At 40.4% G+C, this 21,554-nt stretch overlaps 1 protein-coding gene across 1 annotated transcript in view; it reads right to left on the bottom strand.

Moving 5' to 3' along the window:
• The window catches only part of rbm20 (RNA binding motif protein 20), a 46,251-nt gene continuing 24,697 nt past the window's right edge, over positions 1-21,554 (bottom strand). The window contains 16 exon segments of the mRNA XM_048248919.1: positions 1-1,234; positions 3,185-3,306; positions 3,692-3,790; positions 3,980-4,244; positions 4,247-4,522; positions 4,524-4,574; positions 4,753-4,860; positions 4,941-5,592; positions 5,845-5,924; positions 6,033-6,164; positions 6,556-6,699; positions 14,542-14,642; positions 15,211-15,308; positions 15,675-15,736; positions 16,260-17,069; positions 17,072-17,342. Of these exon segments, the coding sequence (XP_048104876.1) occupies positions 1,166-1,234; positions 3,185-3,306; positions 3,692-3,790; positions 3,980-4,244; positions 4,247-4,522; positions 4,524-4,574; positions 4,753-4,860; positions 4,941-5,592; positions 5,845-5,924; positions 6,033-6,164; positions 6,556-6,699; positions 14,542-14,642; positions 15,211-15,308; positions 15,675-15,736; positions 16,260-17,069; positions 17,072-17,342 (3,340 nt within the window). The 3' untranslated portion in view covers positions 1-1,165.

Below are 21,554 nucleotides of genomic sequence, written 5' to 3'. Positions count from 1 at the left end.
GGCTGTTCCAAAGAAGTTTATTCACTGCTTCCAAATATCAAATAGACCAAAATGACCAACAAAACAAACGGTAAACAAACGGAAGTCTTGTCACACCTATAACATACACTAACAACCACCAAAAATAAATTATTTTTGTTGCACATTTTTGTTTGTAAATTACTATTTTTTTTGTCATCTTTTTTTTTTTAAAGAAAATGCATGGTTCAATTCAAGTATCTCTACAGTTAAAGCACTGTCCATGGAGACGATGCATTGGTATTTTAGTCTATTTTGATGGCTCCATTGCACTACTTTTTATCTTATGAGGCACAGATGAAGGGAATTACTTGAACAGCCAATTTTGGTAACAGTCAGCAAGAAAATAAATCTCACCCCATAAAACAGGACAAAATACGAAATGACAGTCTATACAATCCACAAAAAGTACAAAGCATTTGAAGAAATATTTGCATCAAAATGTATTCACAAGTATTTAACAAAATTAGGGAATTACCTGAGGATACTTCTGTGCCTTTTTTGTTTTTACTGCAGTGAGGAGACACCGTCTTCAAAGTTGACTCAACAATTAAAGGCCTTGGTGTTTTGGATGTACTAAACTAATTTAGGTCATTTCAGGCATTTAGCAAGGCACTATATGTCTGTGTAATTACATAACTATATGTAGATACACAATATAATATCTTAATAGAAATAAAAATATATTTCTTATTCCAGTGCATTAATGGCCCTTGAGAAAAAAATACCCATTGCATGGTATAAGGTAACAAGAGGTCTTTATAGACTCCTCTCTCTGTGTTACTACGGTCTTGAAAATGTTTTACTCAAAATGATGTTATTGTGTGAGTCACTGTGCAACACTACAGTAATTTAGTTTTGTGTGACGAACTCTGGAGTGTTATTCATCATGTCGAGGGCTTGCCCTTTCGCTCCACCTGAGTCGTCTCCTCCCTAGTGAGATGTTGGAGGCCCCATCATAACCCTCTTGTGCTTTCCTTCTCTCGTTCGTTCCTTCTTTCTTTCTCTCTCACTCTCTCCCGTATCATTTACCAACACTATTGATCTTCCTGTCCTCTCTGTCTCGTCACATGTTCTTGTCTTGATATTCAGTCTGCGGCTGAATGCATACAGTCATCATCATCCATTACTTGCCACTTCCCACCCATCACTCTGAGCCACATGGGTCCATTTGGCCAATGAATAGGCTTCCTTCTGCCAGCTGAGACAGGTATTTCTGTTGGGGGTAAAAAAACAGGACATGCATATAATTCCCAGTCAATTGATTTCAGATGTTGTACACCTGTTATAAAACTCAAAAGTAGACATAAGGATTTGTAAACTGAATTGGTGTGCAAAACAGCGTAAAATGTAGGTTTTTAGCCACTGCAGTGTGTCCCATTCTTTTCCTGACATGTTTGTGGCATATAATGCATTGTACGTTTAAAAAGAAGGTACAACGAGAGAGACGAAGTGAGTGAAAGTGGAATTCTGTAGGCTCTTGTACATTGGGAAGTAGCACGCAGCCCTGGTCTCCCTCATGTTATAGGTTGCAGCCAGGAGAGGCAGCACACTAACTAAGGAACGTGCTGTTCCACCAGCTACTGCTCCTCTGTCGCCCACAGCTCCTCCTACCGAGTTTGACGGACAGCACAGCTGTTTTTGGAATTTGCCTACTTTTTTTGTCGAACGCTCCTCTCCCCTCCACCCCCCTGGGAATGCGATCTGTCAAACGTCAAAAGTATCCACTGCTCCCGGTGGATCTCAGCTGCGCCCTCTCTCTTGTGGTTCTTGGTGCAGAGTCGTTGCCTTGCTGTTGTGAGACGAACGCTAATGAGAAACCCAATCCAGCCTTAGAAGGGGGGGTCTCCGTAAGGTGGCAGCACATGTTTTTCCCAATGACTCGCTCAATAATAGTCCCAAAGCCAAAAGGGCAACAACATCACCCTGAACTGCATACTTTCTCTGTGTTACATGAGCATACCAAACACCTGACTACTGCCAATTTAAAAAAAAAAAAAAATTTTAAAAGAAAAGTATGAGGATAAAAAAACATAAAATACATTCAACAAGATTATGTTTTTTGTTTGTTTCTGTTTTCATCCCTACTCCAAATTATGTCACTTTGTCTCCCCAAATCTCTTTATTTAATCTATAGAAATGTGTGGTGGCACCCACATAACCATCTCATGTTCGCCCTGACAACTCATTAAAAGCCATCGCCCTTTCCATCCAAAGCCCTTTGGTCCCCCCTGACCAGATACGTAGGCACATTCTGCAATTAAAAATACCATCCAACCCCCCAGTAGCCATTAACCCCTGACACCTTCAGTATCTGCACACAACCTGACGCACAATCCTCTCTTCTAATGACCCGCTCATGATCATCCCAGTCGGGGAAGTGGTGATGAACCCAAGCCAAAGGCTGTTAGATCAGCCATTTAGTCTAAAGGCCATCCAACTGAGTTCTCAATCTCCTCTGCCTTGCTCTTATGGCTTGGCATAGGCCAACATATGTGAACATAACTCATCGGGTATTTTGGACTTTTATTACTTAACATGACCAGTAAGTTTTCTTGTCACCGTGCCCAGTGAATGTTCAATATCTGTCCAAACATACTGCTGTGATTGTAATGAATTAATTTAGTGTTGAGAGAAATTTCTCCTCGAAAAAATAAGCACCATGTACAGTATGTAGTGCTTGTTGAGATTCTTGAAATTGTAGACTATATATTGGCGTTAGGCAATGAGCTTGTGCTTTTTAGTAGCATAAACAAACACGTGTGATATCAGCCGCTAAAGCAAAACAATTCTATACTGGCGGTGTTTAAATTAATTAATTAACAACAATGTCTGTCCCTTCCTTTAAAATCAACTGTCTGTGGATATGTGATATATAGTGCACATTATTTGTCTACAAGAATGTTTTAATTTAGGGTGGAGGTTAAAACTTTTCTTGAATTTCCCCTGGGGATCAATAAAGTATCTATCGATCTATCTATCTATCTAAAACACACTGCGACAAATACGAACGCTATTAAACACAAAAGAATAGATTTCACCAGCCATCTGCTTGTAAATCCAGTAAATTCTTATTTGTAATATATTGCAGTCAACATGAATTATGTATGACAAGGCTCTTGTAAACAATGCACATACTCCGAGTATAAATATACATTGAACTGACCTGGAGATTCCTGTAATGAACTGTGCTTCTGCAGTGAGTTGTTTTGGCCACCACCTCATTGCTGTAGAAGAGGCCACACAGTTTACAGTAGAAGGCTGTTCTAGGCACAATAAACTCCACACCTAAAGAAAATAACATATCAACACAAGGCATAGTTAAATTAATTAAACACGACACATACTAATTGTTTCTGTATTATATTGCACTAAAAAGGGAATTATTAAACACAAATATCCTATAATTCACTTTATTCAAATATATTGTCACATTATCACTGGCCTTGAACAATAACAAAGTGGCACTGGTGTGGTAAAATATCATCATTAAAAACATGTTTTCCTCCTAATTGATCCTTATTATCAAATATGAAATGTGAAAAGACACCCTACATTTTCAAACATGAGGGTTACCTTCAGCTGAAAGAGGGGTATAATAGAGGACATGAGGACAACCTATTAAACTTATTATTACCAGGTGGAAAAAATTAGGTGCCAGTAATGCTCTTACCCAGTGGTATACTGTGCTCATTGATCACTTTATCTTGTTCCCGGGATGGCGAAGGGGCCACGGCGTCTATCCGAAGTGGTGAATGACCATGTATGAGGTCTATAAAATGAAATTCAAAAACAGTACCCTTGTTCAAACTTATTCAAAAACACTTGTGACACGTACAGTTGTGAATAGGAAACAATGTCCTTCATAACTTTTCTAGTATTAGCCTATCACTACCGATCCACTCTGTTGCTTGGTTGTGAACAATTTAACACAAGCTAAACTAAATAAATAATAGACTACCTTTCTTCTGACACTGGCTGTCCTCCTTTATCAGAGTCTCCTTGTGTTCATTCTCCGTCACGTGCCCTGACTTCTCCATGTCATTTTCCCTGTTTGTCTCTGTGGGCTTGTCACCATCACAATCACCATGGTGATTTGAAAGGCAGTCTGGCACTAATACAGGAGCATCAGCACCACTCATGTCTGACACGGAACACGTCTCCTCCAAAGCAGCCTTAAACTCCTCTGTGGGAAAATGGTTGAGGTCTGAGCCCTGAGCAGGCTCTAATGTATTTTTGTCCTCTTGGGTCTCCTTAGAAGAATCGGTCGTTGAGGCCCCTCCGAGTTTTCCCGTGGAGGAGAGCCATGGTGGCTGTCCTTTTTCTGTGGCACCCCCACATCAGAGGATGTCATGGGGTTGGCATCTGGTTTGACCTCTGTCTGGCCTGCAGGTGAAGTCTCGTCTTTGAGAGACTCTTCCTGAAGCTCCGGTATATCAGGCTCAATTATAGAGTCCTCCTCTTCTCCGACCTCGTCCACTGTCACAAGCTCCTCCATGTTTTTTTGGGTACCAGCACTCTCCCTCTGTGTCATCTTCACTCTCCCACTCTTCAGGCTGGGGGCAAATAATGTTACATACATTCAGAAGAAGTGAATGAAAACATTTGTAAGATCAGAGCTGAATACTGTAATTGCGCTGAAAGGTGTAGTCATTTAAATCATTTAAAGATGTTTTTCAGTTTATTTAAGAGACCATGTTATCTGTAGATTACAGAGTTAGAAGCTGTCCTTACCCCACTCTCTTTGTTCTGGTCAGCCTCTGTCACATCTGTATTCTTCTTCACACTGTGAGGGGAAACTGACCTTTCCTTTGATGATGATTCTTCTCTTTGGTGCTGTCCCTGTAAGAGCGTAAAGTCAGCATGTATGATTCTTAAAGACATATTTATGAAAACAAATGCTTAAGTGTGCTGTGACGTACATTATTGTTTGGATCTTTCTCGACCTTCTCTGCTGTTTGTCTTCTAGTCTGTTTCTTGCTTCTTCCCCTCCCTGGCGAGCCTTGCTTTTTGTCCTCTGGACTTCTAGGTGGGATGGGCTCCTCAGACATGTCGGACTCTGAATGCCTGCTGGGCCTATGATAGTCTGATGCCTCTCTCCTCTTCGCCTTCATTTCATGTCGCGGATAAGGTGGCCTGGAGGGCTTATCTGATTTATAAAGGTGCTCCTTCTTGTAGAAGTCATCCATGTCTCTGTAGGATGGGAATGTAGGACCCTGAGGGCTGCCTCTGCAGTACCAGTCTCTGCCACCCCGCTCGTCCATAGTCCTGGGGCTGATACGGTCCCCAGCTTTCAGGTACGATTTCCTGCGATCAGGCACTCTTCCGTTGGGCCGGTCATCTTCACCGTTCCTCCAGAGTCCCTCGTCCCTTTCCCGATCATCTTCCCGACGGGGATGAGGTGTCCAGTCCCAGGAAGGCCGGCGGGGACCCATGCCGTTGTTCCATTCGGGCCGGCAGGGCCCCCCCTGTGGACTGTGTGTGGAGCTGCATGACGTGAAGCTTGGGCTGTGAGAGCGTGGGCTTAAGGAGCCTCGATGTGGGCTACGGGACCTTGGTCGCTCTGGTAGGTACCTGAGGAGATGCCCAGGGTCAGTAATACAGGATAGGGTTGGGCTTCAGTTATTTAATACCAATATTTGGGAGGTTGCCCCAATGCCGTTTCATGTTCCCTTGGGCCAGTTGCTTGGAGATTATTTAATGCTTAGGTGAAGGATAACCCTTGGATGTCATATGACAATTAAAACTAAACATTGATGTCTACATTTTATGTGAGTCAACAGTGTTAACTTGTCAAGTGTAAAAAAATTAAGAAAAAGCTCATACCGGTCAAGTTCTTGCATTTCGTCTCTTTCTCTCTGCGAGTGAATATCATGAATAATGGAGTCGACATCCTTTCCTGGTTTCTTTACATGAGAGATGAAAATAACAAAATTAAAACACCAATTAAACCATACCCCCAAATAAAAAAATAAAATCCCAAGTGACCTTAATGTAATATAATAAATAATTACCTTGAGTTGTAATTCTTTGTACCGCTTTGACATCCTAATCAGAAGTTTCTGGTTGTTAATTGTGGCTGGTTGAAGCTGATAATACTGAACCATGGCTTGTGCTGCCTCAACATATGCCATTTCCAAGAAGGCCTGCCAAGAAAGCACTTTTACAAGACTACACAGACTAGCCAGGGTTTCGGCTTACAGTTAAGCGGTACAAATGAGACCAACAAGGTCCTAACAAAACGTCTAAAATCATCACTGAGTGTTACCTTTCACAAGCGTGATCTGTCAAAAAGACATCTATGAGGCTTCAAATGAGTAACACACACCGCATGACACAAAAACACAGTTAGATTTTAGCCATATAATGTCAATAACTGCAGACTCATAAATGTATGTGAATATCAAATTAATCAGTATGGCAGACTGCAGACTCATAATTGTAGGGGAATATCAAATTAATCAGAGTGGCAGACATGCAATATTTATTCCTTCCAAAATAGACTTAATATATCAACCGTTAAATTATGCTACATACCTGATGTGTGGAACGCATGAGAATATAATTGGTGACTTTGCCAAACGGTAGGCCCAGGTTGATGACATCGTTCTCTGTGCAGCTGCCCTCAGGAAGGTTGCAGATGTGGACGACACGACCAGGGAAAGGTTTTCTCTGGGGGAACTGGGACAAAGAGATAACAAACACTCTTCACAATACTGTTGGGAGTTTACCACAGTCATGCTCCACAGATGCCAGTATTCACCCGACTTTTGTCACATGACCTCATAACTGAGCATACAAACATATCATGTGTTACAAAACAAAACAGGTGGGGGTCTCATCATTGGTGATAATGACAGTTTACATCCAAGGATTTGGAAGCATGACATTTGAATGAGCCTGGCATTGTGCCCCTTTTGTCTCTAATCCTTGTGAATCGGTAACTATAGAAATCCACTGCAGCGGCTGCTGATGCCTTACCTATGACAACCTATACTCTCCTAAGACAAAAACACAGCTGACCATGGGAGGTATGCATAATCACTTTTTCTAAATAACCCAGGAGGTTCATGAGTACACAATTTTACTTAGTTGGTACCTTTCTTATGTTGGAGTTGATTTCAGATTATGTTCAGTTGCCAGTGTTAAAAAACTTGGAACAAGCCATACTACACCTAAAAATATGATCCTGTAAAATGGTATACGTCTCACTGTTTAATATTTAGTTTGAATTCTAAGAATGCAGCATTATTATTCAATTCCGTTTATTTTTTGAATAGCTCTATTTTAACCATGTTGATAAGCTTGTCTGTGTCACAAAAGTGTTACACCTAAGAGCAGGCACCAGGCAATATTCATCTACAATCACCTGATTGCAAGGCCTTGGCGCTTCTGTTTGACTGCCTTTGGCAGCTAACCCAGTTTTAATGGTCTCAGATGTTGGGGTGATAATTCTATCAACAGCGGTTGTCCAGAGTTGACCTCTCTTCCTGAAACTATACGGACGGTCCAGACAAGCCTGTACCAATAAACAGGTTCAGAAATAGACACTAACAGGCTGTTAATGTCTCTGAAATCAAACACAGACCAGTAATCCCAATTGCCTATGTATATATGCCAAATATTATATAGGGGTCCGCGTGCCAATCATTATGGAGAAAATGTTACGTCACAGGTAGGAGACATGTAAAACTTTTCTGTTGCATGATGATATACTATATTGAGATAATTTGACTTATGCAAAGGAGTGATCTGTTGAATAATGATGCAACTTAAGATATTTGAATTCATTTAAAAACTAGAAAATTTAATTTTGAGGAAATTACCAGTGCATGAAAATATAAATATACTGTATATTAACATAAAATGCAAAACAAACTTTTATTTGGAAACAGTTGGCAGGAGTCATAGAACTGACAGTTGAAATGTCTAAACAGTTAATGTAACAAAGGGCCGACTCTAGATCAGTCGTATTGCTTGCCTCCAACCAGCCAATCAGAGAGCACGCTGCCCTCCGGGACTTCAGAACGTTGTTAATACAGAGGAAGAAGAAAGTTCTCGAGAGAGCTGGCGTTAAGTGACTGAGTGTGCTGTTTAAATGATTGTTTGTTATAGTGTTTTAAGGTGTATTTTCTACTTGTGTGCGTTCAGTAACAAGTGAGTATCTGTATTATGTTTGGTGTATGTTATGTGTCAAGTTATTGAAGAAATATCGTATAAGCGTGAGGCACGCGATTCACACATGCATTTACCACGAGTGCGTGTTTACCGCGAGTGAAATGCTTATGCTGTAAGTGTGGACTTAGCCACACATAATGTTAGGACACATTCCATATGAATGTCGAATAGTACCATGTTTATTATTATGTATGCCTATGTGACTTGTTTACCATATTATGCTATACTTACCTGTTACACATTCATCAGTAGCGTTAATGTTAATGTGGTGAGGTCATGCTATATTCAGCTAAGCTAGGTTGTTATTATAACATGTAGCAGACATGTATAGGCTATAGCTCATTTTGTAGCTTATGTTTATTTGTATCTAGCACATAGCTGATTATTGTCTCTCTTTCTATTATCTCCTCCAGAACCACACACACACACACACACACTTACACACTCATACACATAGACCTGTTTATTGGGATTCAGCCATCTGTGGATTTCTGCAATAAACCTGTTGGAAGAACATTTTGGTGTGCACATTCTGACCGATTGTCCCTCAGCGGCCACAGCTTTTAATTGACCTCAAGATCTAGTTAATGTCCATCAGAACAGTTAAATAGTTGAGTAGTTTAAATAGTTAAATTATTTAATAGTGAATTATTGTAGTGAGGACATTTATTTTGTGGGCAGTTGTGGGCAGAGGAAATAGGAACAGAATCTGTAGTCTTAATAGAGCCAGATTGTATGCTTAAAGCCTGAGACAGAGTATATAGTTTAAAAGTTGAATTTAGATAGTGTAATGGATGTTGATAGACAGAAAGTTGAATGGATGTTGATAGCCAGATTGTTTAATGGTTGTTGGTGGATAGTTTAATGGGTGGATGAGTGTAGTGTTAATTTCGTCAGACGAGACGAGAGGAAATATGTTCGTCAACGACCTTTTTTTTTCATGACTAAGACGAGACGATGACGAGACGTCAGTAATGTCCTGAAACACTGACTAAGACTATCTTAAGATGCATTATTGTTGACGAAAAAAGACGAGACCAAAATGTTTTGCATGAAATAAAAACTAAGATAAAATCTCCCTTCATGTTCGTCTACAAAATGAGAAGACAGAATATCTAGCTGTTACATTTTCAAAATATTCCTAATGAGTTCATGCGCAACAGCTTTCCTGTAGGCTAGTCTACGTGCTGCTGCTGCAACCCTGTGGCTGCAACACGAAACTACATGGAACAAGAACACTGGAGATTTCTGCCAGAGTTAGCAAGCTAATTACCTAAGCTTTATGCCACAAAGCTACATACCCAGAAGTTGACGCTTCTCTCATACAAATTAACATCCCCCAGAATGTCCATACGAAAATGTTCAGCATGTAATGTCAACTATTCATCTAGTTAGACTGATGATGCAAAGTTTGCTAGCAACTAAGCTAATATAGAAAGTTCGCTAGCTAGTTAGCTATGGCTAAGATGGAGAATCTGTTTGGGGAATGTGTTGTGTTTGGGCGCATATCGCCATGTAGCGAGGCGGAGTAAAACAATAATAGTTTGGCCTACGACAGTGTTTCTCAAACTATTTCAGTTTCAGGACCACTTAACTAACCCTAGCTAAAAAAAAAAAAAAAGATTAGACCTACTTCAACAATAGCCTATAATTAGTCTATAGGCCTACTCACTGAACCACCTTGCTTATTGTCTTTGCACTTTGCTTATTGTGTCAGAGGATTCATTCTGTATGATTTAAACTGGCATATACATAGACAGTGTTGCAGAACTGTTTGGATTTAACTACAAGTTATTTGGCAAACAACTCATCTATATTATATTTTACCACGTCTGCTCGCGGACCACTTGGGATAGCTTGCGGACCACCAGTGATCCCCGGACCACACTTTGAGAAACACTGGTCTACGAATATGACAGTGGTCCAGTCAAATCTTTTACTGTCTATGGTCAAATCCCAGCCGAGCTATAACTGTAGCTCGACTTACCTGTGCATGTAAACATACTGACTGACAAAAAATCAGAATGAGTAATTATAACAGACGAGTAGCCCTGTGGACACACAATATTGTTGGAAAATTGAGATGTGTGAAATACTATTTGAGTCAAATGGTAATCAGAAATAATTTGTTATAAAAAAAAGACTAAAATGTGTTGACTAAAACTGACTAAGACTAAGATACCTTTAGTTTTCTTTTGACTAAAACTAGACTAAAATGACAAGACTTTTAGTCGACTAAAACTTGACTAACAAAAATGATATTTGAATGACTAAATATGACAAAGACTAAAAAGGACATTTCGTCACAAGACTAAGACTATGACTAAATTAAAAATAGGTGACAAAATTAACACTAGATGAGTGAATGGTTTGAAGAGGATGAATGGATAGAACGTTGGATGGAATGTGCCTTATATCCTTGTAGAATGGAGAGACACAGAGAGAGTTGGCCTAGTTAAGCAGAAAGCAGTTGATACAGGTGCAATCAGTTTAACTGGCCCTTTGATCGGTCCTAGTAGTGAGCAGCTGGAAGTTGATACAGGTGCAAATCAAGTTAATTAGCCTATTGTGATGTCATCAGCCTATGTTAGCTTGTTTTTTATTAATATCTCAAAAAGTATAAAGTTTACAAAAGTGAAAAATACATTCCCCACGTGTCCTTTTCAAGACCTACGTTACAAAGATTGAACGAAGTTTCTACGTTAAACGGTTAAAGCTGAATTAGATGCAGAAATTTGGTGGGAAGAAGAAGAAGAAGAAGAAGAAGAAGACTTCGGATAACAGAACAGTGCATTTTCATGCACTGTAATAAAAGTCTCAAATGGCAGTTTCTTGATGGTCGCACGACATGATATTTGATAAAGTTGACACGGTTGGATAATGTTTGTATAATAGGATGGACATAAAATTACAGCTGTGTAATTTTCTACAGAGCTACAAAACACTTTTAAAAAAAAAATGCTAGATTGAGCAGAAAACAAATTGAAATAGATATAGTGTAATTTTAAATAAGTTTCCCAAACAGCAGTCATGGTGGGACAGTCGCACCACATGACATTTTGATACTTTACGAGAGAAAAAAAAATGACATGCCTAATGATTTTACAAAAATTAAAGTAGTTACAAATATGGGAGTGCTCCCACATATACAGGTGCTGGTCATAATTAGAATATCATGAACAAGTTGATTCATTTCAGTAATTCCATTCAAAAAGTAAAACTTGTATAATGTATACATTTCACACAGACTGATATATTTCAAGTGTTTATTTCTTATAATTTTGATGGTTATAACTGACAACTAATCAAACCCCAAATTCAGTATCTCTGAAAATTAGAATATTGTGAAAAGGTTCAATATTGAAGACACCTGATGCCACACTCTAATCAGCTAATTAACTCAAAACACCTGCAAAGGCCTTTAAATGGTCTCTCAGTCTAGTTCTGTAGGCTACACAATCATGGGGAAGACTGCTGACTTGACAGTTGTCCAAAAGACAACCATTGACTGACTCAATATATTCTGGACCACATTAAATCATAAATTGGTCAAAGGCTCTAGTTTGAATGGCAGAGACCTACTGCAAAACAACCAACCAAAGAGCATTGATGGTAAGTGTGGTGTGTTCTGAAATTAATTAATTAACCGTTAATGGACTGTGGAATCATGTAGACTGTGGACTTACAAAATATCTTAAGAGGCAAACGTTTTGGGGGATTTCCACATAGTCTCAAAGATGCCCCTTTCCCACAACAGACAGGTTGTGAGGAATGAAAGATTTCTGTTTGTTTACTTGAAGAGAAATCCCTGTAGGTGAAGCAAGGTGCTGACACTAGCCCCACAGCCTCCTCTGCATTCCCCTGGGGATACAACATAGTGGCCCCCCTCAGATCCTGTTACTCTTCACCCAACCTGAAACCTGAAACTCCCAGGGTGCCATTCCTCCCACAGCCCTTGGTGCGATGTGGTAGAAGTCTCTTTCCCCCCCATGGTTTTCAGCACCATTAAAACTTATATCCCTCATGTGTCTGTTTTCATATTCGCACATCAAATCCGCAACACTCAATGCCGAAATTAGAGGATGATCCAAGCAGATGAGATTAAGTGTTTACTTAACAAAAGGCTTCTTTTATTGTTAAAGAGAGAGGAGAATGTCACCCAAGAACAGCTGGCAGAAATGTGGTGTGACATCGACATCACACCACAGAAACAGCAAAAAATTCCGCCAGAGCAACTGGTGGGGGTTTATTGAAGCTAACATTAGTACATGCATACGGTGTTTGGACCTCCATGATGAAAGCGACCATAAATAAATGAATGGGTAGAACTCGTAAAAGGGTCTTTTGTTTAAGTTCTTCACATGCAAGTCACAACCACAAATGATTCTGATAAACCATACTCTCTACACCAGTCTTCTGAAAGCGTTGCTTAGAAACAGACATCAATACACAGTACACATGGCCCATATGACCAGAGGTATAACTGATCTTCAAAGGAAGATATTCAGATCACCTAAATCCCCAGCGCTCAAAAAAGTCCCATACATTGCAGACTTGTCCATGTAGCTCTGACGTTAATACACACGTCCACATACATTTTTGCCATCATATGCATAGATGTATATGCATATGCATTTTCGTTTTTTTCTTTTTGCCTTAGGTCATTCCTTTGTTTATTGCACTTAGCACTTTATTGTGAAGCACTTTGGTGCAGCTCAGCCGTCTGTAAATGTGCTATATAATTTGACTTGACTTCACTTGATAGACGCAAACCTTAACAAAACACAAAAATCAAAGGCCTTATTAAATAACAATAGGCTAATACCTGTCAATCTAAACTTAGCTAATATCAATTTATTGGCAGTGACATTTCTTCATGGGCACAGAAAGCCTCTTAGGAAGTGATCTTCAGATCTTCATCTGTGTCACCCCATATGTCACCCCGTTCTCCCGTCCTGGTGGGCCAAGTGAAATGTTCCTCAGATTTCAGATGCTATCCCAGGCCCAGATTTCAGATGCTATCCCAGGCCCAGATTTCAGATGCTATCCCAGGCCTTGGCGTTAGCTTTTCCTGTTTGCCACTTTCTGCACACCTCCTGTTTATACTTCCCTCTTCTACTCATTTACTCAATCTTATTATATCTCTCCCCGAGCCCCTTGTTCCTCCTCGTGGAGCTTGTGTGTGCGCCACAACTGCAGACACCCATGAACAGCTGCTATTTTTCCCCTTACACCATGCCAAAGTCCACCCCTCCCCACACACACACACACACACACACACACACACACACACACACACACACACACACACGACACACACTCCCATCCGCTGTCCTCAGACAAGAGCCAGTATGGTCACCAAGTCCTATTTCAGAAGCCCTCTAAGGTCTGAAATAAAAACAGCGGAGCAGTCGCTGCAAAGCCAAAAGGCAGTCATTTGCTCCATTCCATCATCATGGGAAGTCCATTTGACAACTATCTGTCTCTTGCCTTTGTTGATGTCTCTTTTGCCATGGCCTTTTCTCGGCATGCTTTGACACTGCTTGTTACAATTTATCCATAGCCTAATGGTTCTTTCATTCACCCAAGTGAGTCAATTGGTAAAGGAAACCCCAGTAATCTGATAATGACCGAACCTGTTGCTCCTTGTCTGTCGTTGAAAGCCAGAATGATAATTACCAATTCAGTGCATACTTCCCAGAAGTATTCCTGGAAACATTTTATTTGTCAGATATACGTTGACAATTATTGTGTCTGTCCTTCCTTCACAACTTATGATCAAATAGTCTAAGATTGAAATGTTTTTGAATCTGTGAAATAAAATATAATAGTCATAGTAGCGTGTATTCACAGTCCCTCACAATTTTTACTTTCATTTCACCTCAGGTTCACAGCTGACAAAATGAGTTGACTGATAATTTGTAAAGTAATTGATAACTCACATTCCTGATTTACAAACCCCTCAGAAATGTTACAAGTGTTCTGTGAACTTGAAGCAGCCAAGCACTGTATGACCCTTAATGCATAATCCTACCCCCTCCTACCAATCCCCTCCCTACACCCCAACACACACACACGCCCCTCTGTGATCTCTGTACTCTCTGAAGCATTTCAGGGGAGGTGCTTCTGAGTGACACCAGTTAAGGACACACACTCATATTTGGAGAGCTACTACAAAAACTACCAAACCTTTTTGACTGTTAGATATCTAAAAAGTAACAAGAAAAGCACTGGTTAGTAAACCATATTCTGATAACATGAGTAATTTTGGCAGCCTTCTTAATTTGCTAGGAAACAAACAAATATGTCATATCACATTGATTGATACCGTGAGAGGTGTCTAACCTTTGCCCCATGTTGGTGTGCGGTCAATCCAACCCCAGACAGGGGAAATGACTTCATGGCTGCAGTTGGTAAATATGAAGCAATAGGTCCTGACGATACATCTGAAAATAACATGTTTGCAACAACATTTTCATTTATGTATAATTTCTCCACATTTCCGATTAAAAGCATTTATGTATGTGAGACATGAAATCCCTTCCTCAAGAGCATGTGTTGTTTGTTATCATTTAAACTTCTGCTTACAGCTTAACTTTTTTTAAACAACTAACACAAACCGACACACTAAATGCTGAGTATATTTACTAACTCCAAACAGTATGACTTGATGTCAAGCTGAACTAAGGCAACAATTCCCTTCAGTGAAAAACATGTTATTACCATATATTATCTATCTTAAATGGAAGGTGCCCTCTATGATGTGAAAAGAACTTTGGTGAAGAATTAATATACTCCAAAGTATTCATATGAAGTTGTAGTCCAAAGTGTGGGTATTTAGACACTCTTGGTCCTTCGTATCCAGACTGACCACTCACTAAAAATAGCTATAGCGTTTATCCTGTAGGTCAGTCTAGTCACTCTAAAAGTATTGTTATTGGCATTTTTACTGCCCCAGCTTTTAACCATAAAAGTCACACGTCAAATAAAATAAAACGCTTTTCAGTTCTTTACCTTGACTGGCTGCGGAGGAATATGCCATGGTGTTAGCGAGCGCTGCGTTCAGACATCCTTCGGATGTCGTTGGATAGTGAGTGGCTCCAGCTGCCGAGCTGAAAGGCGACGGGGGAGACTGGTGTTAGCTGGCAAGCTCCCGGCGTAGGGCTGGATATATCTAGTGACAGAGCTCAAATTCAGCCTATTAAGGTTGGCCATGGAGAGTATAAGCGTGTAATAAAATGCCCCGGCCGTTTTCATAAGCGAACATTTATTTATCAAATTAGTTTCACTTGAGGCCACTGAAACTAGGTTAAAATCTATAAAACATATATATAAAAAAAAAAAACAAACAAATATATATACCTGTTTGAAATAAAAGAAAATCTAGAAGTTTATTGATTCAACAACTTTCCATCACCTACCTTCACTTTTCTTTGTTAGTTGAAGCCCTCTTAATTGATTACTCCGAAATAACTTACCCTTCCGTGTAGAGAGTGCGGTTTTGCAGGTGTAGCTTTCCCTTCACATGCTGGTCCCAGTCCTGTCAAGCACATACACACACACTCACAAATGCAGTCCTCCAGAGCAGCTAGACTTTCAAAAACAAGGCATAGTAGTCTGGCTACCTCAGTTCCCACCTCCCTCACTCATTAGCAGCGCCCCTCTTTGCCAAACTGGAAGGCAGACAGGAAGAGAGACAACAGTCTCGGAGGGCCAAGTGCCACTGCAGCTAAAAGCAGACCACTAAAGCCTCCTGGTCAAATGTGTGAAAACATCACACTTACAGCTGTGCCATTTACACACTCTCTAGAGAGAATGGCCCATCATTTGTTATGCATGGCCTAAAATTGCACATGAAGCTTTTGAATTCTTCCTCTGTAAAGATCAAATAAGTATAGATTCACTAACGTATTGCAGGAAATTGAAAAGGCTATAGGTGGCCTCATGGTCAGTAGTGGCTGTCTTATCACATCAGCTTGAAGAGTTCTGTTTAACATCTCAAGTTGAAAGTCCTGTACTGAGCAGCCCCATCTGCCCCTCTGCATTCCTTTAGCATGACCCACCTTTAGGTTGTAGACTTTCTTATCACAGATGGTACATTGGTGTGGCAGCTGTGTTGGTGTAACTGCGTGAAAGTCATTGAACTGGTGGGGTTGTAGGGGGGTTGGGCTCCCGACCAGTCTACCCATATCCTCCCCTGTCTGCAGCTGCTGTGGGTATCCCACAAATCCTTGCGCACCACCAGTACCAAACCCTGGGCCGCCCACCGGGCTGAACTTTGGGTCAGTAGTTGGCTCCTCTGGGTTGTAAAGCTCCACTCTGGGACGAAACTGTTGCCCACCAGGTACCCAGGATGTACCCCCACCTCCCCCACTGCCAACGCCTCCTGGAGGTACATCCATCTTTCCACCATGAGAAAAGCACCCTGGATGTTTCCAGGATTCCTTTTGAGTAGAACCTGGATAAGCCTCATGGGTCTGACCACTGGGTCCGCTTCCTCCTACTCCGCCACCAAAACCAGACACTTCACCCTGAGAATCTGGAGCAAAGAAATCCCTCTGCTGGTAGCCTCCTTGATTGCTCTTGGCCTGTGTGTTGTATTGCCCTTCATTTCCTTTGCTGGTCACCACAGATGCCCCTCCCAGGAAGCCATACTGGGGTTGATGATCAGTGTCTGAAGGAAATGTTGGCCCTTTCTTCCCATAGTCCTGAAGACCAGGTGCCTGACTCGGGTTTGGTGTGGAGTGGTTGAGCCTCATTCCTCCAGGTTTCTGGGGGAAGCCTCCTCCTACCAGTGTCCCCAAAGCTGAATTTGGTGGAGGGAACGCCATTGGATTGGTCGGGAACCCCCAGCGTGACCTCCCTGTGATCCGCTCACCATAGTGGCTGTTCCCCGGAGTGTGTTGAATAACGGCTGGGACATGGCCACATTGGAGAGGACCTGATTGAGGACAGAAGCGGCAGTGGCCGCAGTGTTCCCTCCCACAGCACTGTGGGCCAATTTAAGTCGCTGAAGTGTGAGCTGGGCTTGCAGCTGGGCGAGCTGCAAGCTGGCAGGAGTCAGTAGAAGCTGGTTCTGTGCCGCCCCACTCAGATGGGCACCCAGGGGCAGGGTCTTCTTGTCAAAGTTATCCGACACGTTAGCACTGTTGATGAGAAAGGGACTTACATCAATGATCAAAGATACAGTAGTATATCAAAACATATTTTTTTTTAAATTGCATTGAGATTGATGGGATTTTCTTCAAAACCAAATTAGGCCTACATACTCCAATTGTATTAATACTGCACCTTATTAAGTCTGTAGGAGTGGTTGCATGTGTTTAGAGGGGAGTTACCTATTGCATTCAGCCTTAGTTTGTATTATATTACTAGGCTATAGCCTGTGATATTCTTTTCATTCTACACTTCCCATTTCCTCCTCTTCCCACACATTCAAAAAATTCTGGGTAACAGAACATGATTATTTCACATTTTAACCCCAGTGTTTTTTTGTTTTGTTTTTATTAAAGGTATAACAAAGTTCTGATACCCATTTCACACTAATTTCAACAAAGGTGGTAAGATAACATTACATTCCAGCAGAGTGGTAGTCCAGACAGACCAAACAGAGGTGTAGATTTATTCAGGATAATAAAACATTTAGGCAGGGATCACACTTTCAAGTGGTAGTACGGGCAAACTGATAAACTGATGGATTTCCTATTGTTTGTTGTGGTTGCAGCATTTTTATTTTTGGTCTGATCCCCACCTTACAGTCAATTAATAATGCAACAACTGCATGAAAATCTGTATGATGTTAAGCAGTGCTAAGCAAATTCTTAAGAGGGCTTAAGCACCCACAAGCCCTGTCTCTGTGCCATAGACACTTCCTAGCTAAATATGTATGACCCACATGGAAGATTTCCCATTTTAACTCTTTCCAGAAGTTACAAAAGCCATGTCTGTTTCTTTACAAGCACAAAATGAATGTTATAGCCCTAAGGATGGCAGTTTAGTACAGAAAGTTGATTTTCCATCAACATTTAGTACTATCGCAGGTACTGAATATTCTGGCTAGAAGTCCCTGCTTGACTAGACTGTTCTCTGTTATTCTGGTAAATGTGCTCACATGAACTCTAAATTTAGTGGTGTGCACTATCAATCAAAGTATGCCTGGCACCCTGATATAACCCGTGTCTGTGTCCTTGCTGGGGAAGTTGAGAGCCAGGAGTCGCGGCAGGGACCCAAACAAATGTCGGGTTAGTGGCCAAAGAGACTGCCCATGTCTTCCCACATGCAAAAATGAGACACGATTTCATGTCAATTCTGGTCAACTGATTAGAAACAATGTGTCCTACAGTATAGAGATGTGACACGTAATCAAAATAAAATCCCAAGAATACTGTGATGTTTAGGGCTCTTTTCAAATTTGAATTTTTGCAACTGAATCTTTCAGAGGATTATCACCTATGGATCTGTGGCTTGCACGCTTCCGAAGTTGTCCTATGGACTTAGATAATTTCCTGATCATAAATCAAACTAAATCAGCAATAGTTCAGCCACAATTTAAATGATTAACTGATTGATTTAGCATGATGCTTAAAATATTTTTCCTCATTGATCTCAACATGTTTTCATGTAAATAAAAGACAACCATTATAACAACCAATAATTATTAAAACTTAATGCATATGTTGTTCTCTTCTGCAAAATGAAACCCTTGACATTCATACTTGCTTGATGCCTGTCTAGTTGGTTCATCAGAACAAGCTCTGCTCCCTATGAGTTCAGCCAGGACAGGAGCCAGTGAAGCTCGTGGGTGGAGATGGCAGTTGAGATTTCATGCAGCTGACAAATTAGTTTTCTCTCTGATTTAGGAAAGATTATATTACTGTGCAGGAAATCTAATGCCACTCATGGTCTTAGGAATGACATGAAACGTCATCCCAGAACATGCGTGTGTGTGCATGGAAAAGGCTATGTGATCTCTGTTATGGATATGCATGAATAATCACGTGATTATATCAACTACTTATATGAAATACAATCACAAAAACTCTCGAGATTAAAGCAACACATAGTAGTTATTTTATCTTAAAAAATGGCTTCAAACTCATTTGATGCTACACTGGCTAACAATACGGAGAATGGAGTCTTTAACATTGCTGATGCACACCCGGAATGCCTGGTATTGCACTATGCTACGTTGCCGTGGGTAGGAGCATGACCCTTTTCGTCAGTTTTAGACAAATGAACTACTCCTGTAGAGCTAACTGGGTACCCAGTACATTGCAAATTGACAATAGGGAATTCCTACATTGTGTTACTTTAAATCAGTGGTTCTCAAAGTGTGAGGCGGGCCCCACTAGTGGGGAATAGAGACATGTCAGGTGGGGCGCAATGAACAAAAGAACATTTGTTTTGTTTGAGCTTATCTTTAATGCTGTTCTTTTTTTGACAAGGAAGATCATAGATTCAAAACAAAATAGCCACACACAAACATAGGAGTCATAAACAGACCGACATATGAATTAAAATAGCGTCTGATCCACTGGACCAAGACAGGAAAAGCAACGTGGAACCATTTTTTTTAAACATTATCATTTTTATGTTATTTTAAGCTAATGGGGTCAGGTGGGGCTTGAAAATTCCCCACCTCCAAAGTGGGGAATGACAAAAAAATGTTTGAGAACCACTGCTTTATGTATACCTGCAATAACTGGGTACTGTTTGACAATTAAAATATTGTCACCAGTCAATTCCTCTTTACTCATTTATTAAAACACTGAAAATACGGACAATCTACATGCCTTATATAACCACTCAGAGCAAAGCACAGCAGCATTGTCTTATTGCACCATCAAATGGTGGTGTTGAGGATTATTTTTTAATCTTGTCTGTAGGCATAAATGAATGATGATCACATTGCGTGTTTTTCACATCTCCTGTCATAAATTAAAAACAGTCAAACTCAGTACAACATGTCTGTAGTGGTAATGAGATTGACAACCTGATCAATTTCAATTACTTCCAATAATGTATTTCAGGGTTGAGGAGAGTGCTTATTATATCAGAATGGTAAAATATTTAGTTGTTATTGTTTTGATATAAAAGCAACGTACAAATGAGGACATCTAGATAGGATGAAAATTCTCATTTCAAAACTGTAGAATCAGCAGTAGTGCTTTATGTACCTATTTTATTTATTTATTTATTTTATTTTAATGTCCATACAATTTGAATTTTGTGGTGTATTTTTTTTATGTGCCATTTCTGCTAAATTAATTGAGTGCCTACAGTGTTCTACTGTACTGATGCATTTATCCATAATTATTTACTTTTTTTTGACATCAAGTCATGGGCGAACTGACCCTGCTGGTTTACATACGTAATTCAAGCAGGACAAATTTCAAGGGAGAAAAAAAAACAACCCAAAAATCCCTGTCATATCCCTGCAATGTTTTCCTGAAGGATTAGCCTGGCCAAAAAAATGCCTGTCATCTAGGGTGCCCTCTGGCCTTCACCATGTCTTTGGCTTGTTACATATCTGTAACATGTTGTATGGACTCTCTCAGTCTCACCAACTGTCCCTGTACACAGCCTGATGAGCCACTATATACCAAAGTTTGCAAAGCATGGTTAGCTGAACACCCTGGCAGTTTTAGATATAAATTCAAGAGCAATTAAATATAGATATGAGTACAGCATCCTGTCCCAGATTGGCTACCTGACAGCCCAGCATTGTGTCGTTTTGTCAGAATGATCACGCTCACAGAGGTGACGTTAGCACTAGCAATGTAATGACTCATACCCAAAAATACAGCCCCGTCCGATGGCCCAGTACTATATTAGACTTAATATGGCAGCCAGAGCAACTGGTCCCGAGCAGTAGACCTTGCCAAGAATCTTCATTTCAGGCGCAAACAAATTAATCAAATTATGCCAAATGTAGGGACCTTTTAATGTGTTGGCCATGATTATACCGCATAGAGGTATGTGGACCAGAGCCAGAATTGGCAAAGGGACCCACTGTCAAAAGTACACTTCAGTGTCTGTGTTCAAGTTTCGATCCCCTGATCAAGTCAGTGAGAGTCCATGAAAGATGTTCTGATGACCTCTGACAGGGGTCATGATATATGTATGTAATTACATTCACATCAGGGAGTTAACTGGAATAGAAGCATGTAATCCCATTTGCTACGTCATGTGTGTATCTTATAGAATCAGCCACATGAACCTGTTTATGTATATGGTGATACATGTTATTCAGTTGCTGGATCTTAGATTTGGTTGTGTGTGCCAACTGTAGTTCTCATTAAGTAACGGTAAATGTACGATGGGTGTTACCGTAACAACCAAGAGAGACTTTTAAAGAC

This window comes from Alosa alosa, chromosome 7 (genome assembly GCF_017589495.1).
Source record: "Alosa alosa isolate M-15738 ecotype Scorff River chromosome 7, AALO_Geno_1.1, whole genome shotgun sequence".
NCBI classification, from domain to species: domain Eukaryota; kingdom Metazoa; phylum Chordata; class Actinopteri; order Clupeiformes; family Clupeidae; genus Alosa; species Alosa alosa.
This window is presented reverse-complemented; position numbering and strand designations above follow the sequence as displayed.